The sequence below is a fragment of the Bombina bombina genome, chromosome 1, assembly GCF_027579735.1.
Source record: "Bombina bombina isolate aBomBom1 chromosome 1, aBomBom1.pri, whole genome shotgun sequence".
NCBI classification, from domain to species: domain Eukaryota; kingdom Metazoa; phylum Chordata; class Amphibia; order Anura; family Bombinatoridae; genus Bombina; species Bombina bombina.
Genome location: NC_069499.1, coordinates 1224167469 through 1224186307, shown reverse-complemented (window position 1 = coordinate 1224186307; position 18839 = coordinate 1224167469). Strand labels below are relative to the sequence as shown.

Sequence of the window (18839 nt, the reverse complement as noted above, 5' to 3'; positions counted from 1 at the left end):
TGTTTTGTGAAACAAAAATGTTGAACAAAATACATCAAAAATACATTACAAAGTACAGTTACACTCATAATAACACCATCTAATAAAAATTATGTAAAAAAAATATGGCCCTCAAAGATATGAGGTCTCAGGTGTAAAAAAAACTTCAAAAAGCTTTAACATAGAGAAACATATATATATATATATATATATATATATATATATATATATATATATATATATATATATATATGTCTATAAATGGGTACATATGTATTTATGTATTTATATGTGTATATATGTATTTACAGACATATATAAACATATAAACACATAAATACATATGTAAACATATATATATATATGTGCATAGGATCCCTTTGCAGTCAAGTAGATGAAAACATGTAAAATCATATTTATGTAATATTCATAATTAATAAAGTGTTATAGTGTGTATTTACATTCCAATGTTCTGTACATAGCAGAATATGTTCTAAGAATTTATAAATAGATATTTCTATATATATTTGTACATATCTATACCTATATATAATAAGTAAGTAGGGTGTTAGGTTTTTTTTCCTACTTTTTTGCTCCATTGACTTCTATATTGTAAGTTCTGCTTTTTCCGCACGTTAGGTTAGAGCAAAAGTGAAAACAGTTTACTTTCAATTTATAATACCAGCGCAGCCGGCATGCGCAAAAAGCTTACTTCTAGCGCAGTAACTCTCGAACGGGAGCATTAAGTTGCATTCCACTTATAATCTGGCCCTAATGGGCTGAATTTGCAGAAAGAGCAGAGCTCCTTACCTTATCCATTTCTCTATACACAGATACCTTTTCGTATCTTTCTTACCCCTACTGGGCTGCTGCGGATTCTCTAAAGAATAGAAAAGTATTTATATATTCAATATAGGAGGTAAAATCAGTTATTTAATATGTCAAAATAAAAGTAAAGAAAGTGTTTGTAAAAAATGTGATACACTCCAATATGTAAAGGGGATCACTGGGAACAGTTAAGGGACCTTAAACGCTAAATACATTTCATGCTCCTCCCTCTAATTAAGGGTGCCACCATTTTGTAACTTTGGTTTCACTGCATTTATCTTTTGCGGTTCAAATGCAAACAGATCAGCACTAGAATGCAGTGAAAGCTTAATTTGCAGGGGTTAAATGCACAGTAGTGCAGGGTCGATAACTCACCTATGTCTTGAACAATGAATTTATATGAATTTTCTTGATGAGGTAAATACCCAAAGAATAATAAAGAATTAGTGCTTTCTTTTTTTTAACATTTTTGTGTAGAAAAAAAATCCCACTAATGTTATACAATAAACCTTTTTTTCATATAGTTTAAACTGTTCTTTACCTCCAGCTTCATGGAGAAGTCACAAGAGATAAAAGCTTTGAATGGGCATCGTCCACTCTTTAGACTGATTCATGAGCTGCATTAGTTTTACAGCCCTGGGCGCTTGTTAGAGAATATTATCTGCTTTTCCTCGCACTGCTGGTTCTTTTTTTTTTATTTTTATATCTTGAGTTTCTACAACTGTGGACAATTTGCAAAGCTCAGTGAAGCCTGACCACTTGCTAAATTATAAGTTACTATAAAATAAATGCAAGGAAGGTGAATGCAGAATAAAATGTACCACAGAGTCTGAAGATTAGACTGTGATCTTCAAAGTATTCTTACAAGGAAAATGTAACTTTTTCTAGCGCCTCTTGTTCACATGTGACCTTTCCTGGAGGGGAGGTAGAGCTGTCCTTGAAGTCTCTGAAAGTCTGTGTCTGATATATTGCTCACAAATTGTTACATATAGATTTTGCTTAAAGGGACAGTCTATTCAAAATTAAACTTTTATGATTCAGATAGGACATGCCATTTTAAACAACTTTCCAATTTAATTGTATCATTACATTTGCTTTGTTGTCTTGGTATTCTTTGTTAGAAGCTAAACCTTGGTAGGCTCATAAACTGATTTCTAAGCCATTGAAGTCTGCCTGTTATCTGTTAGACAGTGCTAGTTCATTTGTTTCATATAGATAACAGTGCACTTACTCCATTGGAATTATTTATGAGTCGGCACTGATTGGATAACATGCAAGTCTGTCAAAAGAACTGAAATAAGGGGCAGTCTGCAGAAGCTTAGATACAAGGTAATCACAAAGGTAAAAAGTGTAGTGTTGGTTATGCAAAACTAGGGATGGGTAATAAAGGGATTAACTATCTTTTTAAACAATAAACATTTTCAAGTAGACTGTCCCATTAAAGTGACAGTAGAACCTTCTATCCTGCCAATGAAGAAGCACATTTTTGCTTTTATATATATATATATTTTTTTTTTAACAGTTTATTCTTAATTCAAAGCCAAGTCTGTGTACACCTAGTCTTTAAAGTGGTAGTAAATTTAAGTTAATGATAAAGCACAATATAGCAGTAATTGATGGCTTGTATTGATATGACAACCAAAAAACACATTATAAATATTATTTTACATTTCAAATTCTAGTATTGACGTACCATCTGGCTGCCCCATTTTCTGCAAAGCATTTTCCTGTTTGTGATAAGCAGGAACATTAATATAAAAGCTGAAAACAGAGTATACATATAAATATTTTACCTTTCAATTTCCTCCTCACTTCCTGCAGAGTTATTTCCTGTTCCTAAAAAATGGTTGGTACACCCACTGTTTTGAAATCTTTAGGTGTGCTCTGCCTCTGTATAACCTGCATGCTATGTTAGCAGTGAAAGCCTTCAGCTTATAGCAGCGGCTCCAGATATCAACAAATCAGGGGTATGCTAACCATTGGCTGTACCGCCATTGGGAATTCAATCACTGGCTGAAGTTTACTTTAAAGTGAATGTAAAGTTTAATGAATAAGTGCCCGGTATCTAAAAATACTTTTAAAAACAGGGGCACTTTCATTCATCAAACTTTACAATGAAGCTTCTTTTTAAAATACGATCCTCCGCCCACAGCTCCTGCTGTAGTTAGCAGATCGATGACAAATCTGACTTCCTGCAATCGTTGCGTGCCTCACAAGCTGGACGCCAAAGGGGGCATGCAACAATTGGAGGAAACCGGATTCGTCATTGATCTGCTAACTACAGCAGGAGTTGTGGGCGGAGGATCACCGGTCTGCTTTCCATAAAACAAAGGTAAGTATTTTAAAAAAGAAGCTTCATTGTAAAGTTTAATGAATGAATGTGCCCCTGTTTGTAAGAGTATTTTTAGATACCGGGCACTTATTCATTAAACTTTACATTCACTTTAAGGAGTGGCAGTTCATTGGCTGATAAGCAGATTTCTCTCTTCTATGTTGATGGACAGTGATCTCAACCAGCAAAAGGAAATAAAACATTCTCAGTACAGGAAAATTAAATTAATACATAAAATAAACAAAATTGTAATTCATTCAATGATATTGTCTTCTAGATACAACCAACAAATGAATTACTTTTGTACGTATTTAATGAACATTCCTTACCAAATGTGTCCTCTGACAGGTGTATGAAAAGGGTACAAATGTGGATCAGTTTGTGACACGGTTTCTACTAAAGGAGACAGCCAATCAGATCCAGTCCCTGCTGAATTCCGTGGAGAGTGCTGTTGATGCCATAGATGAGCAAACAAATCAAATCAGGTGAGTAAAACAAATAGCAACACAAGGTATACTGTAGGCAGATGAGGTAAGGCAGTGATGTACATTTTTTATATACATGTAGTGTAGATCAGAGGAATGAGAACATTGGCTATGAGTGCAGAACTGAACAGGGTCATTGTTTGGTAAAGCAAACTGTGGAGTCAATTACTTTACAAATAATATGGCAAAAGATAAAAAAAAACTGAAAATCTAAATAGATAATAATACCAACGACAAAGGCTCACACTAACCACAGGGACTAAACAGACTTTATATATGTGTGTATGTGTGTGTGAATATATCTTGTGTCCCTTTAAAAAACATAATTTATGTAAGAACTTACCTGATACATTCATTTCTTTAATATTGGCAAGAGTCCATGAGCTAGTGACGTATGGGATATACAATCCTACCAGGAGGGGCAAAGTTTCCCAAACCTCAAAATGCCTATAAATACACCCCTCACCACACCCACAATTCAGTTTTAACGAATAGCCAAGTAGTGGGGTGATAAAGAAAGGAGTAAAAAGCATCAACAAAGGATTTTGGAAATAATTGTGCTTTATACAAAAATTCATAACCACCATAAAAAAAGGGTGGGCCATATGGACTCTTGCCAATATGAAAGAAATGAAATTATCAGGTAAATTCTTACATAAATTATGTTTTCTATCATGTAATTGGCAAGAGTCCATGAGCTAGTGACGTATGGGATATCAATACCCAAAATGTGGAACTCCACGCAAGAGTCACTAGAGAGGGAGGGATAAAAATAAACAGCCATATGCTGAAAAATCAATCCACAACCCAAAATATAAGTTATTCTCATTAAGAAAAGAAAAACTTAAAACATCAGCAGAAGAATCAAACTGAAACAGCTGCCTGAAGAACTATTCTACCAAAAACTGATTCTGAAGAAGCAAATACATCAAAATGGTAGAATTTAGTAAATGTATGCAAAGAGGACCAAGTCGCTGCTTTGCAAATCTGATCAACTGAAGCTCCATTCTTAAAAGCCCATGAAGTGGAGACTGATCTAGTAGTATGAGATGTAATTCTCTGAGGCGGGCCTGACCCGACTCCAAATAAGTTTGAAGAATCAAAAGCTTCAACCAAGAAGCCAAGGAAATAGCAGAGGCTTTCTGACTTTTCCTAGGACCAGAAAATATAACAAATAGACTAGAAGTCTTCTTGAAATCTTTAGTAGCTTCAACATAATATTTCAAAGCCCTTACCACATCCAAATAATGTAAGGATCTTTCCAAAGAATTCTTAGGATTAGGACACAAGGAAGGGACAACAATTTCTCTACTAATGTTGTTAGAATTCACAACCTTAGGTAAAAACTTAAATGAAGTCCGCAAAACCGCCTTATCCTTATGAAGAAAATCAGAAAAGGAGACTCACAAGAAAGAGCAGAAAGCTCAGAAACTCTTCTAGCAGAAGAGATAGCTAAAAGGAACAACACTTTTCAAGAAAGCAGTTTAATATCCAAAGAGTGCATAGGCTCAAATGGAGGAGCCTGTAACGCCCTCAAAACCAAATTAAGACTCCAAGGAGGAGAAATTGATTTAATGACAGGCTTAATACGAACTAAAGCCTGTACAAAACAGTAAATATCAGGAAGATTAGCAATCTTTCTGTGAAATAAAACAAAAAGAGCAGAGATTTGTCCCTTCAAGAAACTTGCAGACAAACCCCTATTCAAACCATCCTGGAGAAACTGTAAAATTCTAGGAATTCTAAAAGAATGCCAAGAGAATTTATGAGAAGAACACCATGAAATGTAAGTCTTCCAAACTCAATAATAAATCTTCCTAGAGAGATATTTACGAGCTTGTAACATAGTATTAATTACTGAGTTAGAGAAACCTCTATGACTTAGTACTAAGCGTTCAATTTCCATACCTTCAAATTTAATGATTTGAGATCCTGATGGAAAAACGGACCTTGAGACAGTAGTTCCGGCCTTAACGGTAGTGGCCAAGGTTGGCAACTGGACATCCGAACAAGATCCCTGGGGCCATGCTGGAGCCACCAGCAACACAAATTATTGTTCCATGATGATTTTGGAGATCACTCTTGGAAGAAGAACTAGAGGCGGGAAGATATAAGCAGGTTGATAACACCAAGGAAGTGTCAGCGCATCCACTGCTTCCGCCTGAGAATCCCTGTACCTGGACAGGTATCTGGGAAGTTTCTTGTTTAGATGAGAAGCCATCAGATCTATTTCTGGAAGACCCCACATCTGAACAATCTGAGTAAACACATCCGGATGGAGAGACCACTCCCCTGGATGTAAAGTCTGACGGCTGAGATAATCCACCTCCGAATTGTCTACACCTAACATATGAACCGCAGAAATTAGACAGGAGCTGGATTCCGCCCAAACAAGTATCCAAGATACTTCTTTCATAGCTTGGGGACTGTGAGTCTCACCCTGATGATTGACATATGCCACCGTTGTGATATTGTCTGAAAACAAATGAATGGTTCACTATTCAACAGAGGCCAAAACTGAAGAGCTCTGAGAATTGCACGCTGCAGTTCTAAAATATTGATTGGTAATCTCGCCTCTTGAGATTTCCAAACCTCTTGTGCTGTCAGAGATCCCCAGACAGCTCCCCAACCTGAAATACTCGCATCTGTTGTGATCACAGTCCAGGTTGGCCGAACAAAAGAGGCCCCTTGAACTAAACACGGGTGATTTAACCACCACGTCAGAGAGTGTCGAACATTGGGATTTAAGGATATTAATTGTGATATCTTTGTATAATCCCAGCACCATTGATTCAGCATACAAAGCTGGAGAGGTCTCATGTGAAAAAGAGCAAAAGGAATCGCGTCCAATGCTGCAGTCATGAGGCCTAAAACTTCCATGCACATAGCCACTGAAGGGAATGACTAAGGCTGAAGGTGCCGACATGCTGCAACCAATTTCAAACGTCTCTTGTCTGTTAGAGACAGAGTCATGGACACTGAATCTATCTGGAAACCTAAAAAGGTGACCTTTGTCTGAGGAATCAAGAAACTTTTTGGTAAATTGATCCTCCAACCATGTTTTCAAAGAAACAACACTAGTTGATTCGTGTGAGATTCTGCAGAATGTAAAGACTGATCTAGTACCAAGATATCGTCCAAATAAGGAAACACCACAATACCCTGTTCTCTGATTACAGAGAGTAGGGCACCTAGAACCTTTGAAAAGATTCTTGGAGCTGTTGCTAGGCCAAATGGAAGAGCAACAAATTGGTAATGCTTGTCTAGAAAAGAGAATCTCAGGAACTGATAATGTTCTGGATGAATCGGAATATGAAGGTAAGCATCCTGCAAGTCTATTGTAGACATATAATGTCCTTGCTGAACAAAAGGCAGAATAGTCCTTATTGTCACCATCTTGAAAGTTGGTACTCTTACATAACGATTCAAAATTTTCAGATCCAGAACTGGTCTGAATGAATTTTCTTTCTTTTGGACAATGAATAGATTTGAATAAAACCCCAGACTTTGTTCCTGAAAAGTAACCAGCATAATTACCCCTGAAACCTCCAGGTCTGAAACACACTTCAGGAAAGCCTGGGCTTTTACTGGATTTACTGGGATGCGTGAGAGAAAAAATCTTCTCACAGGAGGTCTTACTCTGAATCCTATTTGGTACACCTGAGAGACAATACTCTGAATCCATTGATTTTGGACAGAATTTGCCCAAACATCCTTGAAAAATCTTAATCTGCCCCCTACCAGCTGAGCTGGAATGAGGGCCGCACCTTCATGCGGACTTAGGGGCTGACTTTGGTTTCTTAAAAGGCTTGGATTTATTCCAATTTGAGGAAGGCTTCCAATTGGAAACAGATTACTTTGGGTAAGGATTAGGTTTTTGTTCCTTATTTTGACGAAAGGAACAAAAACGATTAGAAGCCTTAGATTTACCCTTAGGTTTTTTATCCTGAGGCAAAAAACTCCCTTCCCCCAACAGTTGAAATAATAGAATCCAACTGAGAACCAAATAAATTATGACCTTGGAAAGAAAGAGATAGTAATCTAGACTTAGATGTCATATCAGCATTCCAAGATTTATGCCACAAAGCTTTTCTAGCTAAAATAGCTAAGACATGGATCTAACATCAATTTTGATAATATCAAAAATAGCATCACAAATAAAATGATTAGCATGTTGCAGTAAACAAACAATGCTATATAAGTCAGAATCCAATTCTTGTTGCGCTAAATTCTCCAACCAAAAAGTTGAAGCAGCTGCAACATCAACCAAAGAAATTGCAGGCCTAAGTAGATGACCTGAATATAAATAGGCTTTCCTTAGATATTCACTAAGGATTTATATTCACTTTTTCTCTTTTCTTGACATGCTGTATTCTGAAAATTTAAGATAATACATACTGGGGCATATTTTATGTTTACATATACTTTTAATGGCCAATCGGCCTCAGAGCAGGCGGACAAGTTATGGAGCAGCGGTCTTTAGACTGCTGCTTCATAACTTCTGTTTCTGGCAAGCCTGAAGGCTTAACGGAAAACAAAATGTATGCTTACCTGATAAATTTCTTTTTTTACGGATATGGTGAGTCCACAGCTTGAGTAATTACTGTTGGGAATATCACTCCTGACCAGCAGGAGGAGGCAAAGACCACAACGGTTATAGTCAAAAGAACAACGGTCTTAAAATAGAGGGTGGGGCCATGGACTCACCATATCCGGAAAGAAATACATTTATCAGGTAAGCATAAATTTTGTTTTTCTTTCCTAAGATATGGTGAGTCCATGGCTTGAGACATTACTGTTGGGAACCAATACCCAAGGACATGGATAAATAGGGAGGGACAAGACAGGCAGTCCTAAACAGAAGGCGCCACTGCTTGAAGAACCTTTCTCTCAAAAGAAGCCTTAGTCAAGGCAAAAGTATCAAATTTGTAAAATTTTGAAAAAAGTATGTACAGAAGACCAAGTTGCAGCCTTGCAAATTTTTTCCACAGAAGCTTCATTTTTGAAAGCCCAAGAAGAGGAAACAGCTCTTGTGGAATGAGCCATAATTCTCTCAGGAGGCTGCTGTCCAGTAGTCTCATAAGCCAAATGAATTATACTTCACAACCAAAAAAAAAGTAGTAGCAGTAGCTTTCTGAACTTTACATTTACCAGAGAAACAGACAAAGAGGGCAGAGGACTGGTGAAAATCCTAAATCGCCTGTAAGTAGAATTTAAGAGCACGTACAACATCCAAATTGTGTAACAAACGTTCTTTGGAAGAAGGAGGATTAGGACACAGAGAGGGAACAACAATTTCCTGATTGATATTTCCATTAGAAACAACCTTAGGAAAGAAACCTAACTTAGTACAAGGAACCACCTTATTGGCATGAAAAATAAGATAAGAGGAATCACACTGCAAAGCTGAGAGTTCCGAGACTCTTTGAGCAGAAGAGATAGCAACAAGAAACAAAACCTTCCAAGATAACAACTTAATGTCTATGGAATGCAACGGCTCAAATGGAGCCAGCTGTAAAACTTTAAGAACAAGGTTAAGGCTCCAAGGAGAAGCAACAGTCTTAAAGACAGGCTTGATTTTGACCAAGGCCTGACAAAAAGATTGCACATCTGGCACATCCGCCAAACGTTTATGTAGTAAAACTGATAAAGCAGAAATCTGACCCTTCAGGGTACTGACTGACAATCCCTTCTCCAGGCCTTCCTAAAGAAAATATAAAATTCTAAGATTTCTAATTCTAATCCAAGGTTATCCCTTAGATTCACATCAATAAAGATATTTACTCCATATCTTATGGTAAAAAATCTTTCTAGTAACAGGCTTGCGAGCCTGAATCATGGTCTCAATGACCAACTCAGAAAAACCACGCTTAGACAGAATTAAGCATTCAATCTCCAAGCAGTCAGCTTCAGAGAAACGAGATTTGGATGAAGGAAGGGACCCTGGATCAGGAGTTCCTTCCTCAGAGGTAGTCTCCAAGGTGGGAGAGATGACATCTCCACTAGGTCTGCAAACCAGCTCCTGCGAGGCCACGCAGGGGCTTTTAGAATCACCGACACCCTCTCCTGTTTGATACGAGCAATAATTTGTGTAAGGAGAGCAAACGGAGGAAAAAGGTATGCCAACCTTAAAACCCAAGGAACCGCCAGAGCATCTATCAGAACAGCCTGCGGATCTCTTGACCTTGAACCGTACCTTGGAAGCTTGGCATTCTGATGGGAGGCCATCAGATTTAACTCTGGCACCCTCTATTTAAGGACTAAGCTGGAAAACACCTCTGGATGGAGTTCCCACTCCCCGGGATGAAAAGTCTGTCTGCTCAGAAAATCCGCTTCCCAGTTGTCTACTCCTGGAATGTGGATGGCAGATAGACAATTGTTGGTCTCTGCCCACTGAAGAATCAGAGTAACCTCCTTCATGGCTAAGGAATCCAAGTTCCTCCCTGGTTAAATTATGTAAGCCACAGAGGTTATGTTGTCTGACTGGAACCTGATTAACTGGGCTGAGGACAACTGAGGCCAAGCCAATAGAGCATTGTAAATCGCCCTCAACTCCAAGATGTTTGATGGGAAGAGCAGACTCCTCCCGAGTCCAGAGCCCCTGAGCTTTTAACGAGTTCCAGACTGCTCCCCAGCCCAGCAGGCTGGCGTCCGTGGTCACGATCACCCAGGAAGGTCCCAATAAAAAAGCAGTGTCTTTTGGGGGGCGGAGCCGATAGCCTAACAGGGCAGACATGTTTCTAAAGAGCTCCTGTGTCAATCCTAGTTTTTAAGCTACTATTTTGGGCTACACTACCTCAACTTGCTAAAAGGAGCTCCTGGCCTATCCAGGTATACTCCGGCTACATCTGGAGGCCATTTGACGATCCGCCCGCAACGGGTGCATCTGCTGACCGCAGGAAACTCTGCAGCTTTTGTGGCCTACACGGTAGTTGACCCACGCAGCTGTACTACAGGATCAAGGCTGCTGAGGGACTCAGAGCACTACAGGCATACGGGTAAGGAGTGACATTTGTTCTTCCCAAGACCCATGAGACACCTCTGAATCCCTTACATCTGCAGGCACACTGTTTGACATGCTCCTTCATAATAGAAGGCCCCTACTAGGCCTCACCCCCTCTGGACAGTCCTTTAAGGCCCTACAAGCAGACTATCAGTGAATACACCACCGGTGCCCACCTGGCAGTGCCGTTCCTGAGGGTCGGGACTTCGCTCCGGAGTTGTAAAGCATCCTGGACTTTGAGTGGTCTTGGCCCTGTGGGGTCTGTGATTAGCGCCATCCTGCTGCAGCTTGCGGCCTAGTAGACTTGGGATCACATAAATTAAAGCTTCAGTAAAGATCCATCACAAGATTAACAGCACTACCCTACACTCTGAGGGAGCAATCTAAATATGCCACATCTAAGAGGCCTTTCTAACCAAACTGGGAATAGTGCTGAGATACTGACCCCCTTCCCACCCCTCTTCTATATACTGCATCCTTGTGAGCTGAGCCCATTTCTCCCTCCCCTCATATCACCCTAAATGGCTTTTTCTGGGAAGGGGGTGCAGGTTTTTTATTCTTTTCTTAGCCCTGAGGCCATGATCTAGAGGGATACATGTCCCTAGATATCCAGCTTCAACTACATGTGATAACAACTACCATTTAAACCTTCCTGGCCCCCACACTCTCTAACATAGGAGACTTTGCATAAGTATTAAGTTACTATTGGGCTCTTATCTACATTGAAGGGTACAAATGGTTCATACCTTTTACAGTTCAGCAATGTCACACAGCCAAAAGAAGAAGCTGAAGCCGTCTGGCTCACAGAAAAAAAAATCTGTGTTAGAACACTACCATTTCACCCCCTCTACCCAGCATGATGCCTCAGAAGATGAGAACTCTGACTCTAACTCTATTCCGGACAAACCACTGAGAACCTCTTTATCCCGTTCAGCTGCTAGCTTGGGCGCTGATCTAGCCTTAGTTGAAACCATCAAAACTTTGCTGGCGGGGGGGGGGGGGGGGCGGAGCCAACTGCCTGAGCAACAAGACGTGCCAAAACAGAGCTCCTCAAATCTAATCCATAAAATGCTATTCTGTGGCACCCTGTGAACTTATAAATCTATATAATCGGCTTCTATTATATGCCAAAACATAGCTCATGCAGTTAGAGACTAGGATTATGTGACATCGACAAAATATCAGCACTGAGGCCTGGGAGAGATCTGACGCCATTACAAGCGTACTCCATTACACTTGAAGAAGCCCGCGCGACATCCTGGCAGATAGAGTTGTACCTTCTGCACTTGCCTTTTCAGCGGCTCAATGGAGCAGCAAATTATTGGGGCACTACATACTCTGTTACGCTCTCTGGACTTACACCACCAAGATCTCATTACTGAACTGAGAGCTGCGGTGGATACATCACAGAATGGAGTAAGAGAGGAGACAGACTGGCCAGAACTGGATCTGCCGCAGACTAACGCAGCCTTGCACCAGGATTCTGAAGATGGGTACTTGGTAAATATGGAGGTCCCCTATCAGGAGATAACGGAACTGTCAGCAACCGCTCTAGATAAAGATATCAGATTGTCTCACCTGGCTCCCATGGGGCCGGGAGTATGGAGCGCAACAGACAGAACGCTGACACAGTTACAGCTGCTAGAGAAGGCCGGAGCACGCAGTAGTGAGATGGCGGTATGTGGTCCCTCTGGTCCTGAGGTGACTGACTTACTTGCGGACCCTCCTGTGGACACTAGAATCAAACCGGGTGAGGCTACTAAACCGGGAACCGGGCGCAGCATACTGTTCCCCAGAAATATAACACCGCAGAAGCCAAGACAAAGTGAAGCCTCTTATAGCGGAGCTGAGGCATTGCTTAACCCTCACATCAGATTCTTAAAATTATCTTTGCGGGCGCCTGACTCCCGTAAGGTGTCCTTGGGCCTAACATCCACAAGCATGGCTTCATATAGACTAGGTATCGGATAAGTTAGATCCTGTATATATGCCTGAGCCTCTAACCTACGAAGTTGGGCAAATGACTGGTATAATTTAACTCTATATGAGTCCACTGAACTTTTATCTATTTTTCTCAGCTGATACAGATCTTCCCTTAACTGCAATCTATGTTTGCTTGTACTCAATCTTTATGGCTAGTGGCAGCAGATATGTTAGATATTGCTTATACAGTGTTTGTGCTACTACAATCTAGTCTTAGTTAAGCGAGATCATTTAATTATTTTGCTGAAAAGGGAGAGATGTGAGGTAGACTCAGTTAATAAATATACTAATTTACTCACTATAATATGTATTAATGTCCCAGTCTATTGCATGTTGCCAAATATAGATCTTATACTGAAGACATAGCTCCATCTCTGCTCTAGGAGAGTAGGGGAAAACGGAATCTACGTTCCCTATGTATTGTCTTTTTTCTACCTGTATGTACATACCTGCACTAACTCACAGGGAGAGTATTCCCGGCTCTTTTTATGGGGTCCTTTTGGCTCCCGTGCTATATGAGTAGTACTACTAATATTACCTTGTACCTGTGAGGTAGGATATTCTGAGTCAGCCCTTATGAGTTTGTAGTTACTTTATTCGCTATGCTCAATTTTCTTGATTTTAGCGATGATGTATAAATTACTCATAGGGTTCACTACAGTTTTCTTTATTTGACAAAAGTAGATGTTCTAACCAGATTTGTATCTTTTATATGCAATTACTAAATGTGTGTATGTAAATCTCATATGCTAACCCATTGTACTCTCTGTCTCCCTCAGCCGGCGGGGGAGATAGGGGATTGACTGAGATAATTTGCAGGTTGTCAAGCCATTTGTTGTTGTACATTATGCAGCCACTATATATTAATTATGATGCCTATCTCATTCAAGCTTAAGTTATTGTAAGTAGAACTTCTGTTATTGCAGGTTAGATGTCCGAATTAATTATATACCACTTCAGAGCAGCAATCCTAATAAGTAGGTACAGCCTATGTAAAGCAATAAGTTTAATACGATCCAGCTAGTGTGCAGGTGTGGTGTATATGGGGTAACAGGTTGTTTACAGTTATGCCTGTTGTCTCTTCAGAGAAACGTTGGTTATTGCTATGCACCGTCTACATTTATATTTGCACTACCTCCCCCCCCCCCCCCAGGTTAATGTTAATCCCAGGGGGGTATTACATATTAGACATTCACCCAACCTGGTGAATATTTTTCTGCGGTATTAACCCGCTACCTCCCACATATCTAGGCTTATAAATCATGCCCACGAGGGGCTATATAGCACTAACATCTCACCTATATAGGTTTATAATTCATGCTCATGAGGGGCTACATATCACTAGTAACATTTTGTAAAAAATACAGCCAGTATTAATCACTTCTCTTTATATTACATATCCACCCCATGTTTACTTTATATAAAGCAGCACTACGCATCTTAGGGGGAAAAATGTATCTCTCATTAGTGTTAATGATTCTATATATGTCTGCTCATAATATCATACTAATAGATAGAATGTTATGATAAAGAGGTACTATAGCATTGTTCTATAAAAGAAAAAAACCGATAGGGTATCAATGTCAATCCTGTAATATACTTTTCCGAGGTATACTAGTCATACAGTAGGATATTCATGTCTTGTAAAATGTTTATCATGATTTACTACTGCTTTTAGATAAGTTCAGTTTGAAATAACTTGTTTCCTTGTTTCTGTATGAACATGATTTTGCTAATTACCCTAATAAAAATCTTTGATTTAAAAAAAAAAAACTTTGCTGGCGGGACACCATGACTCTCTATCAAAAAGATTCCACAAATCTACAGCGGAATTAAAAAGAGACATTGGGGGGTAGTTATCAATGTGTCAACTTTCCTGCCTTCGCCGGCCCAATACGCCCGCCTAAGCTCGCCTCACATCGCTGCCGCGGACCTGAAAAAATTCGCCTAAGTTATCAAGTAAAGCTGTCAAAAAGCCGCGGGGCGATGAGCAGCGGACTGTGAGAGTTATCACTCATCTGATCTCGCTGCTCTTCGGCTGTTTGACAGCTTTCTTGCTAGCCTGTCACTAAGCACTCACACTAAACTACACTGTTCTACCCCCTATACCGGAGCCCCCCGCAACTAAATAAAGTTACTAACCCCTAAACCGCCGCTCCGAGACCCCGCCGCAAGTCTTAGAAATGTATTAACCCCTAAACCGCCGCTCCCGGACACCGCTGCCACCTACATTATACCTAGTAACCCCTATCCTGCTCCCCCTATACCGTCGCCCTCTATAATAAAGTTATTAACCCCTATCCTGCTGATCCCGCACCTCGCCGCAAATAAATAAATAGTTTAACCCCTAAACCGCCGCTCCCTGAACCCGCCGCAACCTATATTAAATTTATTAACCCCTATCCTGCCCCCCCTACACCGTCGCCACCTATAATAAATTTATTAACCCCTATCCTGCCCCCCACTACAATAAAATTATTAACCCCTAAACCTAAGTCTAACACTAACCCTAACACCCCCCTAACTTAAATATTAATTAAATAAATCTAAATAATATTTCTATTATGAACTAAGTTAATCCTATTTAAAACTAAATACTTACCTATAAAATAAACCCTAATATAGCTACAATATAAATAATAATTATATTGTAGCTATTTTAGGATTAATTTTTTTTTACAGGTATCTTTTAATTTATTTTAACTAGGTACAATAGCTATTAAATAGTTATTAACTATTTAATAGCTTACCTAGCTAAAATAAAGAGAAATGTACCTGTAAACTAAAAACTAACCTAAGTTACAATTACACCTAACACTACACTATACTTAAATAAATTATTCCTATTTAAAACTAAATACTTACCTGTAAAATAAACCCTAAGATAGCTACAATATAATTAATAATTACATTGTAGCTATCTTAGGATTTATATTTATTTTACAGGTAACTTTGTATTTATTTTAGCTAGTTAGAATAGTTATTAAATAGTTATTAACTATTTAATAACTACCTAGCTAAAAGAAATACAAAATTACCTGTAAAATAAATCCTAACCTAAGTTACAATTAAACCTAACACTACACTATCATTAAATTAATTAAATAAACTACCTACAAATAACTACAATTAAATACAATTACATAAACTAACTAAAGTACAAAAAATAAAAAAAGCTAAGTTACAAAAAATAAAAAAAATAAGTTACAAACATTTAAAAAAATATTACAACAATTTTAAGCTACTTACACCTAATCTAAGCCCCCTAATAAAATAACAAACCCCCCCAAAATAAAAAAATGCCCTACCCTATTCTGCATTAAAAAAGTTCAAAGCTCTTTTACCTTACCAGCCCTTAAAAGGGCCTTTTGTGGGGGCATGCCCCAAAGAGTTCAGCTCCTTTGCCTGTAAAAGAAAAATACAACCCCCCCCCAACATTAAAACCCACCACCCACATACCCCTAATCTAACCCAAACCCCCCTTAAAATAACCTAACACTAATCCCCTGATTAGGGGTTAATAGGTATAGAGTAGTTGCGGCGGTGTAGGGGGGGACAGATTAGAGGTGTTTAGACTCGGGGTACTTTCGCTATGGTCAGACTCCCATTGATTCCTATGGGATCCGCCGCCTCCAGGGTGGCGGTTTGAAAACCAGGTACGCTGGGCCGTAAAAGTGCCGAGCGTACCTGCTAGTTTTTTTATAACTAGCAAAAGTAGTCAGATTGTGCATCTGGAGTGACGTAAGAATCGATCTGTGTCGAACTGAGTCCGGCGGATCGAAGTTTACATCACAAAATTCTACTTTTGCCGGTCTGTAGCCTTTGATAACTAAGGCGAATCAGCCTCGCCACAAATACGCTGCGGAATTCCAGCGTATTTGAGGTTGACGGCTTGATAACTACCCCCCATTGCCTCTAATAGAATGGACGCATTAGAAAGAAAGCAGGAAGATCTAATTGTTGACCATTCTAACTTGCTGTCCTATACCGAATCCCTTGGTAACCAAATGTCGGATATCGAACGGAAATTGACAAATCTAGAAGATAGATCCCAGAGGAATAATGTCCGCATTAGGGGCATACCAGAAACCTCAAGATATAGAACCCTACTGTGATATCCCTTTAAGACTCTCTGACTATCAGCACTTCCTCCTATTTAAGGAAGTGCTATTCCATTACTCAGTGCCTGAAAATTAAAGTGGATTCTCCCTTTCAGGTCTTATCTCTCATATTGCTGGAGACTGTTTGTGTCTCTTATTTGCTGCACTTCTTTCCTGATACAACTGGACTGATACTCCTAATCATATCCCTACGCTACCGGATCTCAATTCACACGCGGCTGAAGCCGCACTCACACAAGCTGCTACCGGAACGCCGCTCTCTACTGATTCTCCGGTTTAGCACTTACTCTGCTGTTACTACCGCTCTCCACGCTACACCATCTCTTCAGGGGAAATCTGGATCTGTCACCACGCTGGTTTGGGTATCGTACTGTATACATAACATAAGGTTTCCTAATATAACGCTAAGTGTCATTACTTACCTGAGGTGTATTACACTGAATTAACCTCCTCCTTGCTGGTCAATATTGCGTGTGTGTTGGAACATTGTATATATATTTTAGAGTGTTTGTGTGAGTGCGTGAAGCTTAAGGAAAGCTATATGAACATTTCTTTATCCGGAGTTAAACTCTGTCTCCTTACTTCTTATCCTGAATATAAAGGATTTTTTCTCATTTTTTCTTTGACAATCATATTAAGGAATTATATCTTATATTTTGAGGCAAAGCTAGTTTCTCTCATAACATTTATTATTATCCTACATTGTGAGATATACCATACTTTTCACTTCAATTACTAAAGTAAATGCTCACCTTGTGCATGCTAGTAGAATAAGTACTATTTACTTGCTGTTTACAAGAATAGAGCTACATTACAATTATTTTATTCTTTCAATATTATACCCTGAAGTTTGGTGAGACAAAAATATCACAGAATTTTCAGGCCTGAAATTTCTTTTTTTTTTTTTTTTTTGTGGGAAGATGGATCCCAATGAAATTAAAAATGAATTTTCTAATATTCATCAAAAACTTGAATATCTTGCTAGAGCCTTAACAGAGGTACAAACTGAAAATAAAGCTCTCAAAACCCTAATAAAAGATTGTATGTCAGGGAAAGAAGCAGGAATTGCTGAACCTCACATACAATACCCACAACCCTTTTCTGGCAAGCGTAGCGAATTCAGGGATTTTAAAAGTGCATGCAAACTTCTTTTCTCACTTAGACCTAAAACATACCATAGTGAAAGGATAAAGGTCTGTACCACTATTTCCTTCCTCCAGGGGGAGCCACGCTCCTGGGCCAATAGATTCTTCGAAAGTGAACATCCAATATTGGATTCACTTGAAGAATTTTTTTTAGCAATGACTGCCTTGTATGAGGATTCCCACACTCAAATAACTGCTGAAAATAAATTAAGATCTATGAGACAGGGGAAAAGGAACATTGAGGAATATATCACGGAATTCCAAATGTGGATAGATGACTCTCAATGGAACGAAATCAGCTTGAAGAACCAATTCAGATTGGGACTCTCTGAATCCCTTAAAGATGAATTGTCATGATTAGAGATGCCTGACACACTGAATGGATTGATGAAATTAAGCACCACTTTGGATCGAAGGTTACGTGAAAGAAAGGCTGAAAGAGCTTCCTATGAAGTTGTGCCCAGACGTTCCTATCCCTGCTCTACAACCATGGAAAAAGCTGTTTCAAACCAGATTCCTATGGAAATTGGAACTATACGGGGTCCTCTAACTCCAGAAGAAAAAGCCAGACGCAGATTAGAAAATCTCTGTCTTTATTGTGGACAAAAGGACCACTCCGTTACAAATTGTCCATCTCTGCTGAGACAGAAAAAGGGTAAGGGTCGTTTCAATCACAATATTTTGCATATTACTCAAAATCCACATCTCACTCTCACCCTTTCTTTACAGTGGGATCAGAAAAACGTGCGTTCTAACGCTTTGATTGATTCTGGGGCGTCAGGAAATTATATTGACATATCTTATGTTAAGCTTAATAAAATTCCAATTGTTGGCAAATCACATCCTGTTTCAGTTAAACTTATTGATGGTTCTATCATACAACAGGGCCCCATTACCCACCAGACAATCCCTTTACTCATAACAACTGACCAAGGACATTCCGAATATATTACTTTTGACCTC

At 39.1% G+C, this 18839-nt stretch overlaps 1 protein-coding gene across 1 annotated transcript in view; it reads left to right on the top strand.

Annotated features, from left to right (window-relative positions):
• The window catches only part of NECAB2 (N-terminal EF-hand calcium binding protein 2), a 464086-nt gene that overhangs the window by 382328 nt on the left and 62919 nt on the right, over positions 1-18839 (top strand). Inside the window, exon 6 of the mRNA XM_053700429.1 lies at positions 3488-3624. Coding sequence (XP_053556404.1) covers positions 3488-3624 — 137 coding nt within the window. The remainder of the gene's footprint in view (positions 1-3487; positions 3625-18839) is intronic.